This window comes from Mobula birostris, chromosome 1 (assembly GCF_030028105.1).
Source record: "Mobula birostris isolate sMobBir1 chromosome 1, sMobBir1.hap1, whole genome shotgun sequence".
In the NCBI taxonomy this organism is placed as follows: Eukaryota; Metazoa; Chordata; class Chondrichthyes; order Myliobatiformes; family Myliobatidae; genus Mobula; species Mobula birostris.
This window is the reverse complement of record NC_092370.1, coordinates 221,406,123-221,427,934: the sequence shown is the minus strand read 5'-3', so window position 1 is coordinate 221,427,934 and position 21,812 is coordinate 221,406,123. Positions and strand designations below refer to the sequence as shown.

At 43.7% G+C, this 21,812-nt stretch overlaps 2 protein-coding genes across 11 annotated transcripts in view; one reads left to right on the top strand and one right to left on the bottom strand.

Annotated features, from left to right (window-relative positions):
• Positions 1-6,834, bottom strand: part of vash1 (vasohibin 1) — a 40,605-nt gene extending 33,771 nt beyond the window's left edge. The window contains exon 1 of the mRNA XM_072239292.1: positions 5,902-6,834. Coding sequence (XP_072095393.1) covers positions 5,902-6,180 — 279 coding nt within the window. The 5' untranslated portion in view covers positions 6,181-6,834. The remainder of the gene's footprint in view (positions 1-5,901) is intronic.
• Positions 6,835-7,172: 338 nt separating this feature from the next.
• The window catches only part of ttll5 (tubulin tyrosine ligase-like family, member 5), a 510,221-nt gene continuing 495,581 nt past the window's right edge, over positions 7,173-21,812 (top strand). For all 10 annotated transcript variants that reach the window (XM_072271858.1, XM_072271833.1, XM_072271823.1 and 7 more), the window contains exon 1: positions 7,173-7,292. The gene's annotated coding sequence lies outside the window, so the exon portion shown is untranslated. The remainder of the gene's footprint in view (positions 7,293-21,812) is intronic.

The following is a 21,812-nucleotide window of genomic DNA, read 5'->3' as shown; positions in this document are numbered from 1 at the left end:
CTACTTTATTTACCATTTTTCTTTCATTCTGTATTATTTAAATAACTAATAAAGTAATTTCTTACAACTTTTAACACATCTAGTGGAGTCACCTTAGTTTGTCAATACCCCTAATGATTCAGAAAAGAACAAAGAATTAATTTAAAAATATTTTCATTGTAGCCTGATGTCACACTGAGCAAGAGATCAGCAGCAACTTTATTTTGGTGTTTTAGCCTACCTCCTTGCTCAAGCTAGCCTCCTTTGATACCCGGGGCTTAACTGTAGAGCTGACATCAGCTTACAAGTCCCAGCTTATTTCAGTTTGTGCACCACTGCTCGTGTCCTGCCCTGTCCTTATTGCAGAGTCACACAGCAGGCAACAGGCCCTTCAGCCCACCGAGTCTGTGCTTTATTCCTACCAAAGCACATGGCCATACTATATTCTAACTGCCACTTCTTTGCTCATTATCCTAATCTACACAAATTATGTTGCAATCTCCCAGCTCTTCCACCTATCCGAATCATTTGCAAACTTGGTCACAAAGCCATCAATTCCATCATCCAGATACAACTTGGAAAAGTAGCAGTCCCAACATCAACCCCTGCAGAACACCATTAGTCAGCCAGCAACCATCCTCAGAAGGCCCTCTCCACTCCAACTTTTTGCCTCCTGCCAGTCAGCCAATCTTCTGTTGATGCTACACACACAAAATGCTGGAGGAACTCAGGTCAGGTAGCATTTATGGAAAAGAGTAAACAGTCGATGTTTTGGGCCGAGACTCTTCCCATTGCGACATGTCAGTCCATGGCCTCCTCTACTGCCTCAATGAGGCCACACTCAGATTGAAGGAGTAACACCTTATATTCCAACTGGGTAGCCTCCAATCTGATGGCATAAATCGATTTCTTGAGCTCCCGTAATGCACCCCCCTTCACCATTCCCATTTTCCTCTCACCTCATCTCCTTACCTGTTCATCATCTCCCTCTGGTGCTCCTCCCCTTCCCTTTCTTCTATGGCTTTCTGTCCTCTCCTATCAGATGCCCTCTTCTCCAGTTCCTTTATCTCTTTCACCAATAGACTTCCTAGCTCTTTACTTCACCCACCCCCGTCCTGGTCGCCTACTACCTTGTAATTCTTCCTCAACTCCCCCCCCCGCCCCGCACAACCTTCTTACACTGACTTCTCATTTTTTCCTCCAATCCCGATGAAGGGTTTGGCCCAAAATGTCGACTGCTTACTCTTTTCCATAGATGCTGCCTGACCTGCCGAGTTCCTCCAGTATTTTGTGTGCGTCGCTCGGATTACCAGCATCAGATTTTCTCATTTCTGTTGAAGTATCTTTCCTGTAATACCATGGGGCTCTTATTTAGCAACCTCATGTGCAGCACTTTCTGAACATCCAAGTAAACAACATCCACAGACTCTCCGTTGTCTATCCTGCCTGTTATTTCCTCTAATTCCAAGATTTTCCCTTAAAGGAACAATGTACTTTACTGTAAAGATAAAGATCTTAAAGATTAACTTTGTCATGTGTACATCAAAACATATAGTGAAATGTGTCATTTGCATCAACAACCAACACTGTCCTCACAAATTGCCGCTGGGCTTCTGGCGCTAACATAGCATGCCAACAATTTACTAACCTTAATCCACAAGTCTTTGGAATGCAGGAGGAACCTGGAGCACCCAGAGTAAATCCATGCCGTCACTGGCAGAAGGTACAAACTCCTTACAGACTGCAGTGGGAATTAACCCCAGATCTTATAGCCGTCACATTGTAAAGCATTGCATTAACCATTACAGTATGCATGCCACCTCATGCACCTCCAAGTACTCTGAAACCTCATCCTTAATAATGGACTAACATCTTGCTTGCCACCCAAGTCAGGCTAACTGATGTATAATTTCTGTCTTTTGCCTCTGTCCCTGCCGAAAGAGTGGAATGACATTTGTGATTTTCCAGTCCTCTGGAACCATTCCAGAAACTAATTACTCTAAAGATCACAACTAATCTCTTCAGCTGCCTTTTCCAAAGAAAAATGCACCAAACAAATTCTCCAAAGTCCCAGTCAATATTGGGGAAAATAAAGTCACCCACCACAACTACTCTGATATTGTTACATCTTTCAACAGTTTATATATCTGCACCTCTGTCTCCTGCTGGCTATTGGGAGGCCTGTACAATAACCTCAGCACAGTGATTGCACTTTTCATACTCTGAGCTGTGTTTGAACATAGAAAAACTACAGCCAACTGCCAGGTCAGCAGGAAAGGTCATTGGCTGCAGTCTACCATCACTGCAGGACATGTATGTGTCCAGGGCAAAGTGGTGGGCAGGGAAAATCATTGCAGACACTACCCACCCTGCAAACTGCCTTTTCCAAATGCTCCCTTCTAGAATAAGGCTATTAAAATAAAAACTTCATGCCATCTTAAAAGTTTCTTCCCCCAGGCAGTTAACCTGATCAACCATTCTAGTTATCTCCACCACCCCCATTACCCCTGTGACCACACTGCAAAAACTTTAGACCACTTTTTAATATTGTAAATACATATTGGTATTTATGCACATTAGTACTTAGTTGAATGTTGTTTATTGTTGCAAGTCACATCAACATACCACATTTCTACTACATGAGAACATTTATGGCAAATAAAGTCGATCCTCGATAGGACAAACCCTACTTTCTAAGTGTCACTGTGACACTGTCCCCCAGCACCATGGCAGTGAAGAAGGTCCAGAACGGAGAGGACACGTGAGACAGCAAAGGAGAGTTGAAGTAACCATATACATCAGTGAGACCAAGCACAGGGCACCTGCCCTCTTCTCTGTCCACAGCCACCAACTCAGGCACTCTGATGCATACCATTCCAACACTCATTATTCCCTTACCAACCAGCACAGCCATAGAGGCCAAACACAAACTACAGTATCTCATAGTCTAGAACCCAATTGTATGAACATAGTTTTCCAACTTCAGCTGTCTTCCTCGAACATACTCACCCTCCCCACCCATGTTGTTACCCACACCCATCACCCTGATACTCATCTACCTTGACCTGCGCTATTTTCTCCCTAACCCAGTCTCATTTACAATTATTTATACATCCTCCTACCTGTACCAGTTCCCTCTCCTCCCTCCCCACCTGCCCACTCGTGTATCCATCTACCTGGGCTTGTTCTACCCATTCCTTCCCTCCCCGACCCCCAGCTGCCCACCATCCTTCCCTCATCCCTCCCTCTCTGTACCAGCCATCTTCCCTCTACACGCTCAGTCTGAGTGCATAACACATCAATCCTCGAAGTGGATGGTCTACAGCAGCAGACACGTAACAAATAAACTTGAATCATTACTACCATCTGTCTCATTATCTCTTCGCTACCCTCAGGGAAGTGGTATGTGAGCCTGAAGACCCAGTCAACATTTTTGGGAACAACTTCTTCCCCTCTGTCATCAGATTCCTGAACAGTCTACCAACACTATCCCACTATTCCTCTTCTGCATGATATACCTTTGTAACTTAAACAGGCTCTTCCTGTCCACTTTTAACCTGGCAATCACCTCAGTTTAAGTTCAGTTTCTACAACCACTAGTTTTCCAGTTTTTTCCCAATTTCCTCCTGAGCTATTATAAGCTCACTGTAATATTCACCAATGCTTTATTGTACTCTATCACCATTCTAAGCTTTTTTAAAAAATTAAAATGCAAGTTTTCCCATACTGCACATTAACTATTTTATCATCCAGGACATGACAGCTTCTCACTGCTAACACCAGGGAGGAGGTACAGGAGTCTGAAGACACACCATGTCTTTGAAATAGCTTCTTCCCACTGCTGAAAGATTAATGATCTATGAATGCTACCCTTATTATTTTGCTCTCTTTGTGCACCAATTATATTTTTAATATATTTCTTATAGTAATTTTTTCTGTCTTTCACTGTACTGCTGTTGCAAATTACATGCCATTTGCCAATGATAATACACCTGACTGTGGTTACGTTTCCTGGGATCCGAGTGCACTGGAAAGGCTGGTGAAGACTTCCCTGGAAAAGAGTGAGGGTTGAGCCACTGGGGCTCTGCAGCCTTCATGGTGAAGGTGCTGCTGGGGAGGGTAAATCAGGGGCAAGGAAAGAGCAGTGATTAAACGTGTGACAGAGGGCAACTTGCCAACAAGCCATTCCAGTATGACTAATGCTACTATGTTCCCTGATGGTAGAGGTTGTGGGGTTTGGAAGGTGCTATTAGTGGTGACTGTCCTGTACTTTGTGGAGGATACATACTACAATCACAACATGCTGCTGCCAGAAGAAACAAATGCTTAAAAGCACTGAAAACCTGAAGGTGTCCTGGAGCTGAACTGTTCAGTATCTCCTTCCACAGATTCTACTCGACCTGATGAGTAGATCCAACACTTTGTTTTCACCTCAGTATTTTCTTTCCTTTCCTCCTCATTGGAATGTAGGAGACCTTAAAGGTTGCCTGTTTGCATAAGGCATGCTCTCTCATCCAGACAGCATCCTGGTAAATCTCCTCTAAAGCTTCCATATCTCTCCTATAATGAGGCAACCAGAACTGAACACAATATTCGAGTGTTTTACCAGAATTTTAGAAATTACAACCCATTCAAATTAGGTTGTAACCGACTGTCTCTATCAACCTCTACTTTAAATACACCCAAAGACTTGGCCTCCACAGCCACCTGTGACAATAATTTCTACAAATTCACCACTCTCTAGCTAAATAATTACCCCCTTATCTGTTCTAAAGGCACATCCTTGTATTCTGATACTGGGCTCTCTGGTCCTGGGCTCCTTCACTATGGAAACCACGCCTGTGAAAAGGATTAAAAGCAAAAGGGCGAGGTAAAATAGGACTCTCTCATTATTATACCAAAAGAAAAATCAGTCTCAATATTCAGAAAGGAACTGCAACTACACAAGCAGCTCTAAGAATCTGAAGTGCTCTTTTGACAGATTTATTGCAAATAGATACAGAGCAAATACCATTCTAAAACAACTTAAGTTGCAGAATTAAACATTTCACCATCTACATTGAGTACCATTGAAAGCAACATTAAGCCCGGAGTAAAATAAAAAGTTTACCATTTTTTTAAAACACATCGAGTGTGTTTACACGCGCAGCCCTGCGCGAGAATTCAGTCTACACTGAACATTAACAAAAATAATCTAACATTCCATGAACTCAATTATCTAACATTCCAAGAACTCAATCTTTAGTTTTGTAGGACTACTGCATCAATCCAAAAGTTAACAGAGGACACGAAAAGAGCGAGGTACAGATTTATTTCGGCCATTCTGCATATTATCGACCTTTAGTTCGGTGCGGGCGCGGTAACAGTCAAAAGTGATGCACTTTGCAAAGTCAAGAAAACAGCAAAAATAGATTGAGACTAATTAGGCTTCTCCCGGTAGAAGCTACTTTCAGATCATCAAGGCAGCTGGGAACAGTTTACTGCATTGCTATACCACAAGAAATACAAAATGGATAAGACTCAATGAAGAGAAAAATACATCAGGCATCAAATAGGCTGCACTCCAAACAGACTTACAACACAGGAGCGTTACGTTGCCTCTGATTTACTGCTTGTTATTTTAAGACATGCTTCATTGATAAATTTTCGAACAGCAACATGAACCAACCGAACTGCAAAGGATCAGATAATATTTAAAACCAACGAGAAAGCTTGGTTTCAGCCCCAAACAGCTTAAACCTAGTAAGAGGAGACATTGAACTCTCATGTTTGGCATTCAAAACATCCATCCTACGGAAATAATGTGCAGTGTTTCATTGACTACGTAGATAGCTCCACTGACCAAACCAATTTACAAATGTACTGGCGGTTTAAGCTGTTTAGCAACGGCATATGATTGTAAAGGTGGGACGATGGAGTCACCTTGGGTAGGTAAGGCATGCCTCGAATTCTTTGCACCATCTTCTCTCCTTCGGGGTGGATCTTAGCGACGTGCTTCCACATCCTGTCCCAGGTGGCCTCATTGACAGGGAGCCCCCCTCGGTTTATATAGAAAGGGACTCCGTCGTGGAATTCCTCGTCACAGTCTTCATCCTGATCCACTTCTCTCACTGGATGTCTTTCCACGCTGACAGGACCCACACTGGCTGACCTCCGCCTAACAAAGGAACCATCTCCGTTTCCCCCTGGCATGGTTAACATTCAAGCTTAAGAAAAATGCTGCCTAACCTTCACTTATTTAAATAATAGCCTTACAACAGAAGACTATCATGGTTCAGTGCAACGGTACTAAACTGTATAAAAATAAGTAAACCAAAAAAGAAGTTGCCCAGAAGAGTTTTAAAAATACTGACATTGAAATATTCCTTACAAAATAGCTGAAAACAATTAAAAGGTCACTCGACTAGGACAAGCAATTTTTATAAAATGCTACAGAAGCTAGTGGTTCAATTACAAATCTGAGGGAGCGGGTCAGCGAAAGATGCAAAGCCCCTCCATGCCTATCACTACTGGCCCATTGTATCCACCCGGCAACCGCGCCCGGGCCCTGGCCCCGCCCACTCCAGGGTTTCTCCTCGTTCCCTTCCCATTGGACTGGCGAAGGCAGGAGGCGGTGCCTCCGCGACGCATGCGCAGTCCGTGGCGCCGCTAATCTCCACGGACGATGACGCCCGTACCTGCCCTCTGGCTCGCCCTCCCTCTGTCCCAGTTCACCCTGAACGACGGGAGCCTGAGATACCGGGACTCTCCCCACCCCCAACTGCTGATTTTTGGGCATTTATTCAACAAACAACGGAACCTGTCTCGCGGAAGGGTCCGCTTGTGCAGGCGCACTCCCACTTTGGGGGGGGGGAATTTGCGGACTGTCAACATCTGCTACGCTGCAAGTTTTACACAAGTCTTCAACATGCATCATCAGTTCCAATGTACGATGGGAAATGTATTCAGACTAAAGGCTTTGAAGAATAAAGCGCGTCTCATTCCCAGCTTGTAACTTCACTGACACAAATTTCCGAGCACACAATAAATATCTGGCGTGCCCAGGAGTTTGACGTGCGCATCCGCAGCGCTCGAGAAGGTCTCCTCGGCGCATGCGTATCAGAAACCGTTCCTGAACCGCGGAGCAGCTTCAGCGCAGACGCAGTGTGGGGCGGGGCGTTCGAACCGCGGCGCAAGCGCGCTGCGATTGGCGGGCGGGCTGAGGCTGTTGCAGTTACCAAGGGAGACGGACGAAGCTCTGGAGGGGAGAGAGGCTCCCGATGGATCACCCTTTCAGATAGTGGTGGCGACAACAAGGAAGGGTGTCTGTGCAGGTAAGGGTGGACGGCAGCATACCCCCACTCCGCCTACTGCGACTGGTATTTGAAGCTGCCTCTGAGTTCCTGCTGAAGTTTCGGCAGGCAGGTGAGGAGTCCTTTAGGCCTCGGTAGCGGGCGGGGGAGGGGGGACTCTGCAGAGGGTAAGGGGTGAGGGATGTGTGTGAGACGACTCTCCGCTACCCACCCCTTGCTCCGACTCCATCCTGCTTCCACGCAGTGCCCAAGATCCAAGAGGACGGGGGATCTCGCCCGCTGACACCGGAGTATTCCGCAATGAAGAATGCCCTGGCAAGGGACGTCAATTACAGCTTTAAATATGTAAGTAGGTCACATTAAACCAACCATAGATATTATCTTTCCCCACGATAAACAGGGGCAAATTTAATCTGGAACGCCGAATGCAGGGCAATATTCAGCTTGTCACCTGCCGTGACACTTCGTTAAATTTTGTTTGACAATTGTGTCTGCAAAACTGTTCGGGACGTTTACTGCATGAGGAAACAGAACAGTCAGTTAGCCTTTGGGACTTCGTAGCGACTGCAGAGGCTGAAATTTGGAGCAAAAATCAAAATGCTGAAGGAAACTGCAGGCCAGGCAGCATCTATAGAGGGGAAAGGGACAGTTCAACTTCTGGTTTGAGACCGTGCTTCAGTGCTGGCATATGATGATGTAAGCCCAATCTGGTCAATCTCTCTTCATATGTCAACCACTTCATCCCAAGCTCCATGTTTATTTATCATGCCTACATTGAAACATACAGTGAACTGTATGGATAGCATTAACAGCCAACACACTCAAGGTTGTGCTGGGAGCAGCCTGAAAGTGTTGCCACCCATTCTGGTGTCAGCATAGCATCCCCAGCATGCTTGGCAGAACAATACGACAAAAGCAAAACAAGCCTTATTCCTCTCTCCCACCTGTGCTTGTACGCATTCAGCAGAGTTGGATTCGGACCTGGAGACATTGGGCTTTGACTTCCCTAGCAGACTCATACAAATTTACACCAGGAAGCAACCTAATGAACTTTCTCTGCCTTTTCTCCAAAGCAAGCTTAACCTTCCTTAAATATGCAGATCAAAACTTTCTATTTCAACACTTCTTGTAATAAAGTCCAGTATTCCATTATCTTTCTTAACAACTTGCTGTGTTCACTACTGGATCTGCTATTCGGGAATGAGACAAGGCAGGTAACAGAAGTTTGTGTAGGGAAACACTTCGCATCCAGTGACCATTAGTTTCAAAGTAAATATGGAAAGAGCGGTCTGGTCCACAGGTTGAGATTCTTAATTGGAGAAAGGCTAATTTTGATGGTATCAGAAATGATCTGACAAGTGTGGATTGGGACAGGCTGTTTTCTGGCAAAGACGTACTTGGAAAATGGGAGGCCTTCAAAGATGAAATTTTGAGAGTACAAAACTTGTCAGAATAAAAGGTAAAGATAACAGGTGTAGGGGACCTTGGTTTTCAAGAGATATTGAGGCCTGGTTTAGAGGAAAAAGGAGGTGCAGAGCAGGTATAGGCAGGTAGGAAGAAATGAGGTGCTTATGGAGTACAAGAAATGCAAGAGAACACTTAAGAAAGAAAACAGGAGGGCTAAAAGAAGGCATGAAGTTGCCTAGCAGACAAGGTGAAGGAGAATGCAAAGGGATTCTACAGGTATGTTGAGAGCAAAAGGATTACAAGGCAGAAAATTGGTCCTCCAGAAGATCAGAATGGTAATGTATGTATGGAGCCAAAACAGATGGGAGAGATCTTAAATGAATTCTTTGCACCTGTATTTACTCGGGAGATGGATACAGAGTCTATAGAAGTGAGGCAAAGTAGCATCAACTTCATGGAGCCTGTACAGATTACAGAGGAGGAGGTGTTTGCTACCCGGAGGTAAATCAGAGTGGATAAATTCCCAGAGCCTGATAAGGTGTTCCCCCTGACCTTATGGGAGGCAAGTGTAGAAATTACCAGGGCCCAAGCAGAGAAATTTAAATCATCCTTGGCAACAGGAGAGGTACCAAAGAATTGGAGGATAACCAATTTTGTCCAAAAAGGCTGTAAATGTAAACTAGGAAATTTTTTGGCCAATGAGTCTGACATAGTCATAGTCATACTTTATTAATCCTGAGGGAAATTGGTTTTCGTTACAGTTGCTCCATAAATAATAAATAGTAATAGAACCATAAATAGTTAAATAGTAATATGTGAATTATGAAACAAGTCCAGGACCAGCCTATTGGCTCAGGATGTCTGACCCTCCAAGGGAGGAGTTGTAAAGTTTGATGGCCACAGGCAGGAATGACTTCCTATGACGCTCTGTGCTGCATCTCGATGGAATGAGTCTCTGGCTGAATGTACTCCTGTGCCCAACCAGTCCATTATGTAGTGGATGGGAGACATTGACCAAGATGGCATGCAACTTAGATAGCATCCTCTTTTCATTCACCACTGTGAGAAAGCCCAGTTCCATCCCCACAACATCACTGGCCTTACAAATGAGTTTGTTGATTCTGTTGGTGTCTGCCACCCTCAGCCTGCTGCCCCAGCACACAACAGCAAACATGATAGCACTGACCACCACAGACTCGTAGAACATCCTCGGCATTGTCCAGCAGATGTTAAAAGACCTCAGTCTCCTCAGGAAATAGAGACGGCTCTGACCCTTCTTGTAGACAGCCTCAGTGTTCTTTGACCAGTCCAGTTTATTGTCAATTCGTATCCTCAGGTATTTGTAATCCTCCACCATGTCCACACTGACCCCCTGGATGGAAACAGGGGTCACCGGTACCTTAGCTCTCCTCAGGTCTATCACCAGCTCCTTAGTCTTTTTCACATTAAGCTGGAGATAATTCTGCTCACACCATGTGACAAAGTTTTCTACCGTAGCCCTGTACTCAGCCTCATCTCCCTTGCTGATGCATCCAACTATGGCAGCGTCATCCGAAAACTTCTGAAGATGACAAGACTCTGTGCAGTAGTTGAAGTCTGAGGTGTAAATGGTGAAGGGAAAGGGAGATAAGACAGTCCCCTGTGGAGCCCCAGTGCTGCTGATCACTCTGTCGGACACACAGTGTTGCAAGCACACGTACTGTGGTCTGCCAGTCAGGTAATCAAGAATCCATGATACCAGGGAAGCATCGACCTGCATCATCAGTTGTGGGAAAGTCATTGGAAGGACCGGTTATATGAGAATTTATTTAGACATTGACCGATTAAGGATAGTCAGCATGGCTTCATGCATAGTAGGTCATGTTTAACCAATTTTATAGTTTTTCAAGGAAGTTACCTGGAAATTTGGTGAAGGCAAGGCATTAGATGGTGTCTAAATGGACTTCAGCAAGGCCTTTGACAATTGCTGCATGGGAGGCTGGTCAAGAAGGTTCAGTCGCTCAGCATTTAAATTGGATTTGTCATTGGCTCTGTGGAAGAGGCCAGACAGTGGTAGTGGGGGGTTGCCTTTCTGACTGGAGGCCTGTGACTAGTGGTGTGATTCAGGGTTTGTAGCTCTGTTCTTTGTTATTTGTCATTTATATCAATGATCTGGATGATAATGTGGTTAACTGGATCAGCAAATTTACGGATGACACCAAGATTGGGGATGTGGTAGACAGTGAGGAAGGCTATCATGGCTTGCAGAAGGATCTGCATCAGCTGGAAAAATGGGCTGAAAATGGCAGATGGAATTTAATGTAAACAAGTGTGAGGTTTTGCACTTTGGTAGGACCAATCAGTGAATGATAGGGCAGAAAGACATGTGGTCGAACAGAGGGTTCTGAGAATACCAGTACATTTGTACATTTCATTGCAAGTGGCGTCACAGGTAGATAGGATCGTAAAGAAAGCTTTTGGCACATTGGCCTTCATCAGTACAAAAAGATCGTTACTTATCTTTCCACCCGTTTATTTCTTCGAGCTCAGCCGGCGAGTGAACTTGGACCCGACATCAGGGAGAGAATCCTTCCCATCTCCCCAGCGGTTCAACAAGTTCACTGCCTGATGTCAGAATTGTCAGAAGTTATAAGGCCACCGATACAAAAGAACAATCAATTTGATAAGCATTCCAGCCAAGTCAATAGACTATTGATACAAAGAACAATCAGTTTGATAACTATTCCAGCTAAGTCAATGGACTATTGATACAAAATTACAATCAATTTGTTAGACACTCCAGCCACCTTAATTAAAGAAAGAAATGTCCTACCTGGTTTGCTGGAACCACAACTTAATTACAAAGATAAGAACATCCATCAAATTTATGCTTTAATTAAGAAAAGACTGTTCTGTCTAATTTCCATTAGGTACTGCTTTTTGTCAAAATCAAAAGGTGTGAAAAGCCCAGACATCTTATGTGGATCTAGGTGAACTTTAATCCTTGTCTTGGTCCAAAGAAAGCAGCTGTGAGACATTATTCAAACACACTGCAGTCACAGACATAGTCAGTACTGAATCCATTGTTTACAGGAATCTGAGAATCCCCCATTCCCTTAAACTTTATCATCCTGGGTGATGGGGATCCTTAGTGATGGATGCCATGTTTTTGAGGGATCGTCAGTTAGAATGCTGTCCACGGTACACCTGTAGGAATTTGCAAGGGTCTTTGGTGATGTACCAAATCTCCTCAAACTCCTTAAGAAATATAGCTGCTGTTGTGCTGCCTTTACAACTACATCAATATGTTGGGCCCAGGATAGATCCTTCGATATTGACAGCCAGGAACTTGAAATTGCTCACCCTTTGCACTTCTGATCCCTCTGAGGATTGGTGTGTGTTCTCTAGTCCACCTTTTCTGCAGGCCACAATCAGTTCTTTGATCTTACTAACATTGAGTGCAAGATTGCTGTTATGACACCACTCAACCAGCTGATCAGTCTCACTCCGCTACACCTTCTCATTGCCATCTGAAGTTCTACCAGTAATGGCAACACACAACCGCTGGAGGAATTCAGAAGGCCAGGGGATATCTATGGAAAAGAGTAAACAGTCCACGTTTCGGGCTGAGTCCTGATAAAGGGTTTCAGCCCAAAATGTGGACAGTTTATGCTTTTCCATCGATGCGGCTTGTTCCTCCAGCATTTTATGTGTGTTGCTTGGGTTTCCAGCATCTGCAGATTTTCCCTTGTTTGTGATTCTGCCAATAATAGTTGTGCCATCAGTGAATTTATAGATGGCATTTGAGCTGTGCCTTGCCACACACTCATGGGTGTTGAGAGAGCAGGACTAAGCACATATCCTTGAAGTGTGCCAATGTTGATTATCAGCGAGAAGGAGATGCTACTTCTGATCTGCACAGACAGTGGTCTTATGGGGAGGAAGTCGAGGATCCTGTTGCAGAGGGAGATACAGAGGACCAGGTTTTGGAGCTCTGGAGTGATAGAGAAATTGCGGTGGATCCAGAACCTTGCTGAGGCAGGAGTTGATTCTTACCGTAACCAACCTGTCAAAGCACTTCATCACAGCAGATGTGAGTACAACCGGACAATAGTCATTAAGATAGCTCACCCTGCTCTTGGGCACTAGTTTAGTTGTTGCCCTTTTGAAGCAAATGGGAACTTCCGATTATAGCAATGAGAGATTGAAAACATCTTCGAGCACTCACCCCAATTGGTTGGCATAGATTTTCAGAGTCGTCTTAGGTACTCCATCGGGGTCTGTTGCCTTGCTGTTCTTGCACTGAAGTTATTATCCTTGTGTCTGAAGCTTTTTACTGTGATTCATTAGCAAACTTTGTTGTGCCATTTGTTTTAACAAAGGAGCATTTATTCTACAATTCCTGCAATCTTCTGTTCTTTCTCTTTTCGGTTTCTCCTTTATCATCTTGGTATTCAGTGAAAAAAAAATGTTTAACTCTCACCAAATTGGATCTGTATTTGGTGTCTTGGACATCTTCTTCCTCCTGTCATAATTACCATCAAATCATTTTTTTTCTTCCCTCTCGTTTGTGTACAGGAATTTTAAGTCCCTAGTGTTATTTTTGAGACTGTGTTTATCATACTTCATTCTCTTGCACAGATATTTGTGCTTGTACACCAATTTCTTTTCACTACATATTGGATACTGTTATCCTTGGTAAATATAGTACAGTCTGAAGGGTGTGATCATTTGACCCATAAAGGGATGATTGTTTTAAGATTATCCCATTGAATATTTAACTTCAAGTCAAAAGTCATAGTTTCATATTTATCTTCTGCATTTCATAGTCTGTGCTGTTCACTGTTGATCAAAATCATTACTGTGATATAAGTAATGCCAGAGTAGCACAACTTTACTAAAAGCTTGCAGTTTGACTTCAATTCCAGTGCCAATTGTAAGGAATTTGTGTGTTTTCCCTGTGACCGTGTGGGTTTCCTCCAGGTGCCCTGGTTTCCCCTCTCAGCCCAAAGACATACCGGTTTGTAGGTTAATTGGTCATTGTAAATTGTCCTGTGATTAGGCTTGGGTTAGACGAATTGGATTGCTGTGCTGTGCGGTGCAGCTCATTGGGCTGGGAGGGCCTGTTCCATGCTGTATCTTGACATAAAATCCAGTTCTGGTCATCTCACTGCAGGAAGGATGTGGTACTATAGAGAGAGTGCAGAGGACATTTACAAGGATGTGGATTGGGGAGCATGCCTTATGAGAATAGGTTGAGTGAACTCTTGGAGCTTTTCTCCTTGGAGCAGTGGAGGATGAGAGGTGAGCTGATCGAGGTGTATAAGATGAGAGGTATTGATCGTGTAGATAGTCAGAAGCTTTTTCCCAGGGCTGAAATGGCTAACACAAGAGGGCACAGTTTTAAGGTGCTTGGAAGTGGTACAGAGGAGATGTCAGGAGTAAGTTTTTTACACAGAGAGTGATGAGTGCGTGGAATGGGCTGCCAGCGACAGTGGTGGAGGAGGATACGATAGGGTCTTTTAATAGACTTTTGGATAGGTACATGGAGCTTAGAAAAATAGAGGGCTATGGGTAACCCTAGGTAATTTCTGAGGTAAGGACATGTTTGGCACAGCTTTGTGGGCCGAAGGGCCTGTATTGTTCTGTAGGGTTTCTATGTTTCACATCCAATCCTTGTATTCCATGCACAAAGAATTCCACACCTGTCTCAGCCTGTTATTATTCTATGCTACCCTCCCTGGTTGTTTACTGTATTTTTTTGCCTCTTGTTCAGCCTCCTTCAATTTGTAGCAACAAACAAGCTATTGGAGAAACTCAGCAGGTTGAACAGCAACTGTGGAGGAAACATGAACAAAAGTTTTAAAGTTATTTTAGGAATAGTCTCTTCCCTTCTGCCATTGGATGTCTGAACGGTTCATGAACACTACTTCACTATTTTGATTTTTTTTATACTACTTATTTATTTTTTTATCTACTTTTTATTGCAACTTGTAACTTATAGTAATTTTTAAAAATGCATTGCACTGTACTGCTGCCGCCAAATATATTTGATGATTTCTCTTCTTCGATTGTCCATCGAAATCCGATGACGACGTCTACTCCTTTAACGGTGAGATCTTTGATGACTATACAGTCCTATCCTGGACCCAGAAGCTCTATTGCAGGTGGGACATGTATATGTAGTAGTGGTGGTGGCAACCATGGCTGCATTTCTCCTGGCTCTCTTTTGCTGTCTTCTGGTTGTTCTTTCCATCTCTAGAATACGAACCCCGTCACTACACAGCTGTCACCAAGTGGTACGGTCAGCAGCAACCTCCTCCAGGTCCTCGGGTCTGATCTTGCACTTCATTAAAGCATTCTTCATCTGATCCTTATAGCGCTTCTTCGGCCTTCCAGCTGAGCGTCGACCATCATGTAGCCGGCCATATAACACCCTGCGGGGTAGCCGACATGGGGGCATCCTTATCATGTGCCCCAGCCACTGCAGCTGACGCTGGGTGATCATGGCCTCAATACTTCTGCAGTTGGTCTTTACAAGTATTTCAGTGTGAGGCACCCACTCACGCCAGGTAATTCCCAGGATGTGCTGGAGGCAGCTTATGTGGAAGTGATGTGACGGCTGTAGGTTACCTAAGCTTCACAGCTGTAAAGGAGGGTGGTGACACAGACCACTTGGTATCCGGCGACCTTTGTGGAGGGACGAAGGCTCCTGTTCTGAAAGACTCTACGCCGAAGTCTCCCAAAGGCAGCTGATGTCTGTTTAACGCGACTCTGGATATCATTGTCAATGCCGCTATCCTCAGAGAGAATGCTCCCCAGATATTTGAAAGATGGCACTACTAACAGCTTTTCATCACCAACAGTGAAGGCAGGTAGAGTGGGTGGGACACTGGTACTCCATTGGCATACCATTTCCGTCTGGGTGGTATTGACAGTCAGCCCCATCCTGCTCAGCCAAAATTTTATGATTTATGTCATTGATAATAACCATGATTCTGAAAGGAGTTGTCAACATTTTGGGTCAGAACCCTGAATCACGAATTACATCAACTGCCTCAACTTCTCCAATCCATTCACCTATTCTAATCTCACCCCCTTCGGTTGCACAGTCTTTCATTCACATTGCACCTAGTCATCAAACTGACAACCTCGTGTTAACTGACATGACGTGTATTTCCAGCATTTCAGGTTTTCACTGTTATGGTTCTGGTCTGCCTTTTTGTGCCAGTCTGGGGGCTTTGTAAGGCTGCAAGGTTCCCCGATCATCTGTAGGCATGCTGAATGCCTTCTAATGTTGCTCCACCTCTTTTCTGCAGTGATGCTCTTTCCCTTGTTGAGCTGTGGATGATATGACAGTTGGCTAAAGGCACAGCTTCTGTATTGAAAAATATTTTAAAATTTGTTCTGTGTTCTTTCCTGATTCAGCAATAGGCATTCGTGTATGTATTCGCAAATAAAGGAGATACTGTTTAAAAGAGAAAAGGAAAAATATATAAAGCTTCAGGAGTTGGGATCAAACGAAGCACACGAGGAGAGTAAAGAAGTCAGAAAAGGACTCAGAGGGAATTAGGAAAGCCAAGAGAGGCCATGAAAAGTGCTTGGCAAGTAGGATCGAGGTGAATCCCAAGGCATTCTTCTCATGCATCAAGGATAAAGAGGGGAACGTTTGCTTGGTTGCAGAGAATGTGAATGAGGTACTTAATGAATACTTTGCTTCAGTATTTATCAAGGAAGAGGATTTGGAGGACCAGGAGAGGAGTGCTGAGAGCATAACTACATTAGGGTGTTTAGAAGTCAAGGAGGAGGAAGTTTTGGGCTTCCTAGTGAGTGCTAAGGTGGATAGGTCCCCAGAGCCTCATTGGATTTACCCCATGTTATTGAAGGAGGCAAGAAATGAGATTGCTGGGCCCTTGGCCAGTACCTTTGTGTCCATTCTAGCCACAGATGAGGTCCTAGAGGACTGGGGAGTGTGTAATGTTGTACCTCTATTTAAGAAGGGGAAAAACTTGGGAACGAAAGACTGGTGAGTCTCACATCAGTTGTAGGGAAATTCTTAGGGATGGGATGTATGAGCATTTGGAAACCCATGGCCTAATGAGGGAGAGCCAGCATGGTTTTGTGTATGTCAAGTCATGCCTTAGCAACTTGATTGAGTTTTTTGACAAGGTAATGAGAGAGATTGATGAGGGTAGGACAGTGAATTGTTGTGTACATGGATTACGGTAAGGCGTTTGACAAAGTTCCTCATGGGGGGCTAATCCAGAAGATTAGGATGCATGGGGTCTGGAGCAAATTGTCTGTTTGGATTCAGAACTGGCTTGCACATAGAAGACAGGGTGGTGGTTGAAGGGACTTATTTAAACTGAAGGTGTATAATTAGTGAAGATCCGCAGGGATCTGTGCTGGGGCCTTTGCTATTTGTGATGTATGTAAATGACCTGGATGAAAATGTAGATGTATGGGTGAATAAATTTGTGGATGATGCCAAGTTTGGTGGAGTTGTGGATAGTGTAGAAAACTGACAAAGAATACAGCACGATATAGATAATTGCAGATATGGGCTGAGAAATAGCAGATGGAGTTTAACCCAGATAAATGTGAGGTGTTTCACCTCGATAGGGCAAATACAAGGACCTATGTCCAGTTCCCTTTTGCCTATCAACTGTCTAGCTCTTGGCTCCATCCCTCCCCCTCCCGTCTTCTCCTATCATTTCGGATCTCCCCCTCCCTCTCCCACTTTCAAATCTCTTACTAGCTCTTCTTTCAGTTAGTCCTGACGAAGGGTCTCGGCCTGAAACGTCGACTGTACCTCTTCCTAGAGATGCTGCCTGGCCTGCTGCGTTCACCAGCAACTTTTATGTGTGTTGCTTGAAATTCCAGCATCTGCAGATTTCCTTGTGTTTGTGACCTATGACTGTGTTGCCATCCACAGTTCCAATCTGCTAATTAAATTTGCTGATGATACTACATTGATTGGCCTTATCTCAAATAATAACGAGGCAGCCTACAGAGAAGAAGCCATCACCCTGACACAGCAGTGTCAAGAAAACAGTGTCGCAAAAACAAAGGAGTTGGTTGTGGAGTACCGGAGGAATGGAGACAGGCTAACCCCTCTTGATATCAATGGATCTGGAGTTGAGAGGGTGAACAGCTTTAAGTTTCTTGGCATACACATCACTGAGGATCTCACGTGGTCTGTACATACTGGTTGTGTGCTGGAAAAAGCACAACAGCACCTCTTTCACCTCAAACTGTTGAAGAAGTTTGGTATGAGTCCCCAAATCTAAGGACTTTTTACAGGGAGACAATTGAGAGCATCCTGACTGGCTGCGTCACTGCCTAGTATGGGAACTGTACTTCCCTCAATCACATGACTCTGCAGAGTGGTGTGGACAGCCCAGCGCATCAGTAGATGTCAACTTCCCATGATTTAGGACATTTATAGAGACAGGTGTGTAAAAAGGGCCTGAAGCATCATTGGGGACCCATGTCACCCCAACCACAAACTGTTCCAGCTGCTACCAACCAGGAAATGGTACCGCAGCATAAAAGCTAGGACCAACAGGCTCCAGGACAGCTTCTTGCATCAGGCAATCAGACTGATTAATTCATGCTGATACAATTGAATTGCTATGCTATATTGACAGTTGTATGTACTATTTATTGCAAATTACTATAAATCGTACATTTAGACAGACGTAACGTAAAGATTTTTTACTCCTCATGGATGTAAGAAATAAAGTCAATTCAATCATTCAATTCACAGACAGTACCCTATTAAGGGCAAGATCCTTAACAGTGTAGCTGAGCAGAGAACTTGGGATCCAAGTTCATAGCTCCTTTAAAGTGGCTACACAAGGTGATAAGGTCGTTAAAAAGGCTTATAGAATACTTGCTTTTATTAGTGAGGCATTGAGTTCAAAAGTCAGAATGTTATGTTGCAATTTTATAAAATTCTGGTTAGGCCACAGATCAAGTATTGTGTACAGTTCTGGTTTCCTCACTATAGGAAGGATGAGAGGGTGCAGAAAAGGTTTATCAGGATGCTGACTGTTTAAGAGGGCATATGCTATTGCGAGCAGCTGAATAAACTTAGGTTGTTTTCTCTTGAGCACCAGAGGCTGAGGAGAGATCTGATGGAGGTTTCCAAGATTATGAGAGGCAAAGATGAAGTGGACAGAGAGTATCTTTTCCCCAGAGTTGAAATGTCTCGTACCAGAAGGGGTAGATTCAAAGGGGATGTGAGGTTTTTTTTTACTCACAGTCACTGACGCCTGGAACATGCTGCCCAGTATGAGCATAGGATATAAGAGCAGAATTCGGCCATTTGGCCCATTGAGTCTGCTCCGCCATTTCATCACGGCTAATCCAATTTTGCTGTCAGCCCCAATCTCCTACCATTCCCCCCATATCCCTTCATGTCCTGACTAATGAACCTCAGCCTTAAATATACATAAAGACTTGGTCTCCACAGCTGCCTGTGGCAAAGAATTCCACCAATTCACCACTCTCTGGCAAAAGAAATTCCTGTTCATCTCTGTTCTAAAAGGACGACCCTCTATTCTGAGGCTGTCCTCTGGTGTTAGACTCTCCCACCATAGGAAACATCCTCTCCACATCCACTCTATCAAAGCCTTTCACCATTCAACAGGTTTCAATGAGGTCACCCCTAATTCTTCTGAATTCCAGTGAATACAGGCCCAGAGCTATCATATGCTCTTCATATGACAAGAAATTCAATCCTGAAATCATTTTCATGACTCTTGTTTGAACCCTCTCCAGTTTCAACACATCCTCTCAAAGATAAGGGGCCCAAAACTGCTCACAAGACTCCAAGAGAGGCCTCACCAGTGCCTTATAAAGTCTCAACATTACACCTCTGCTTTTATACTCTAGTCCTCTTGAAATGAATGCTAACATTGCAATTGCCTTCCTCACCACATGCTCAACCTGTAAATCGACTTTTAGGGAATTCCACACAAGGTTTCCCAAGTCCCTTTGGTGGTATGGTGGTAGAGGCAAATATGTTAGAGGCTTTTAAGAGATGCATGTATGTAAAGAAGACGGAGGGATTAATAATTTGCTTTTTAGTTGATTTAGCAATACACTGTGGATCGAATGGCCTATTCCTGTGCTATTCTATGTGCTGTTTTATGTTCTAAGTATTAAACCACAAGAAAGCAGTTTATTAGAGTTATATAAAACATGGAATGAAGAAAAGAAAACAAATGGTTAATAAAGTTGCAGTACAGAAAAAGCAAATTGATGCTTACCATAAACACTAGAAATTCTGCAGATGCTGGAAATCCAGGATATTACACACAAGATGCTGGAAGAACTCAGCAGATCAGGCAGCATCTATGAAAATTAATAATCAGTTGGTGTTTTGAGTTGAGACCCTTCGTCAGGACTGGAAAGGAAGGTGGTAGATACCAGAATTAAAAAGGTGGGTTTTATAACCATATAACAATTACAGCAGGGAAACAGGCCATCTTGGCCCTTCTAGTCGGTGCCGAACTCTTACTCTCACCTAGTCCCACCGACCTTCACTCAGCCCATAACCCTCTATTCCTTTCCTGTCCATCTATCTATCCAATTTAACTTTCAACGATAACATCGAACCTGCCTCAACCACTTCTGCTGGAAGCCCATTCCACATAGCCACCACCCTCTGAGTAAAGAAGTTCCCCCTCATGTTACCCCTAAACTTTTGCCCTTTAATTCTCAACTCATGTCCTCTTGTTTGAATCTCCCCCATTCTCAATGGAAAAAGCCTATCCTCGTCAACTCTATCAATCCCCCTCATAATTTTAAACACCTCTATCAAGTCCCCCCTCAACCTTCTACGCTCCAAAGAATAAAGACCTAACTTGTTCAACCTTTCTCTGTAATTTAGGAGATGAAACCCAGGCAACATTTTAGTAAACCTCCTCTGTACTCTCTCAATTTTATTGACATCTTTCCTATAATTCGGTGACCAGAGCTGTACACAATACTCCAAATTTGGCCTTACCAATGCCTGTACAATTTCAACATTACATCCCAACTCCTATACTCAATGCTCTGATTTATAAAGTCTAGCATACCAAAAGCTTTGGGTAAGGAATACTATCTAAAATGTAATAGGTGAAACCAGGTAGTTGGGAAAGATAAAAGGCTGGAGGAGAAGGAATCTTATAAAGGGAGGAGAGTGAACCACGGGTGAAAGGGAAGAAGGGGGAGGTGATAGGTAGCTTAAGGGAAGAGGTAAGAAGCCAGAGTGGGGAATAGAAGAAGAGGGAAGGTGGGGATGAAAAAAAAAATACTGGAGGAGAAATAATTGTTTATGCCATCATGTTGAAGGCTACTTAGATAAAACATGAGATGTTGCTCCTCCATCCTGAAAGTGGTTTATCATTTTAGAAGAAGAGGCTATGGGCCACTATGTCAAAACAGGAATGGGGATTGGAATTAATATGGTTTGCCTTTATAAAATGATGTTTTTGGTGATGGAGCAGAGGTGCTTAATACTTATCTCCTACGAAATGAGCTGATCTACAGTCATTGCAACCATTTTTCTCTTTCTTTCTCCTTTGACATATTCTTGCCCTCAAGACATACTTGTCCCTATTTTCTCCAACTCTATCACTAACACTATACTAAGAGAGGATTCCCCTTTTCCTCCCACTCTCTCACCCTCCTCTCTCTCCCTTGCACAAAGGAATTGCCATTTTTATGCCCTTCAAAACCCCTTACATGAGCACTTTCTCTTGAAATGCCCTTGCATTTGGTACGCGCACCTGCACAATGACCTCACCTTTCCCAGACAAACATGTTTTTCACCATTATCCACTATTATGGCTGTAGATTTGTACTCTCTTAACTTTGTCAAAACATTGCTTATCTTATACTTTCTCAAAACAATCCCACTCCAAGTTAATACCATTTTGCCTACAGACTTCCATTTTATTTTAGCATATTATCAAGGAGAAATCACATTTCACTCTTTCCTTTCAGCTTATTACCAATGATCTTGTAGCTGTGCACAACATGTCCCAGACAGCAAAACCCGTTTAGCCTGTGTAGATCATTAGGTGATCTCTCAAGAATCTCACTGATGATTTTAAAGTTCCCAATGAGATGAGGCATGGGACTGATCGGAGTCTGATAACT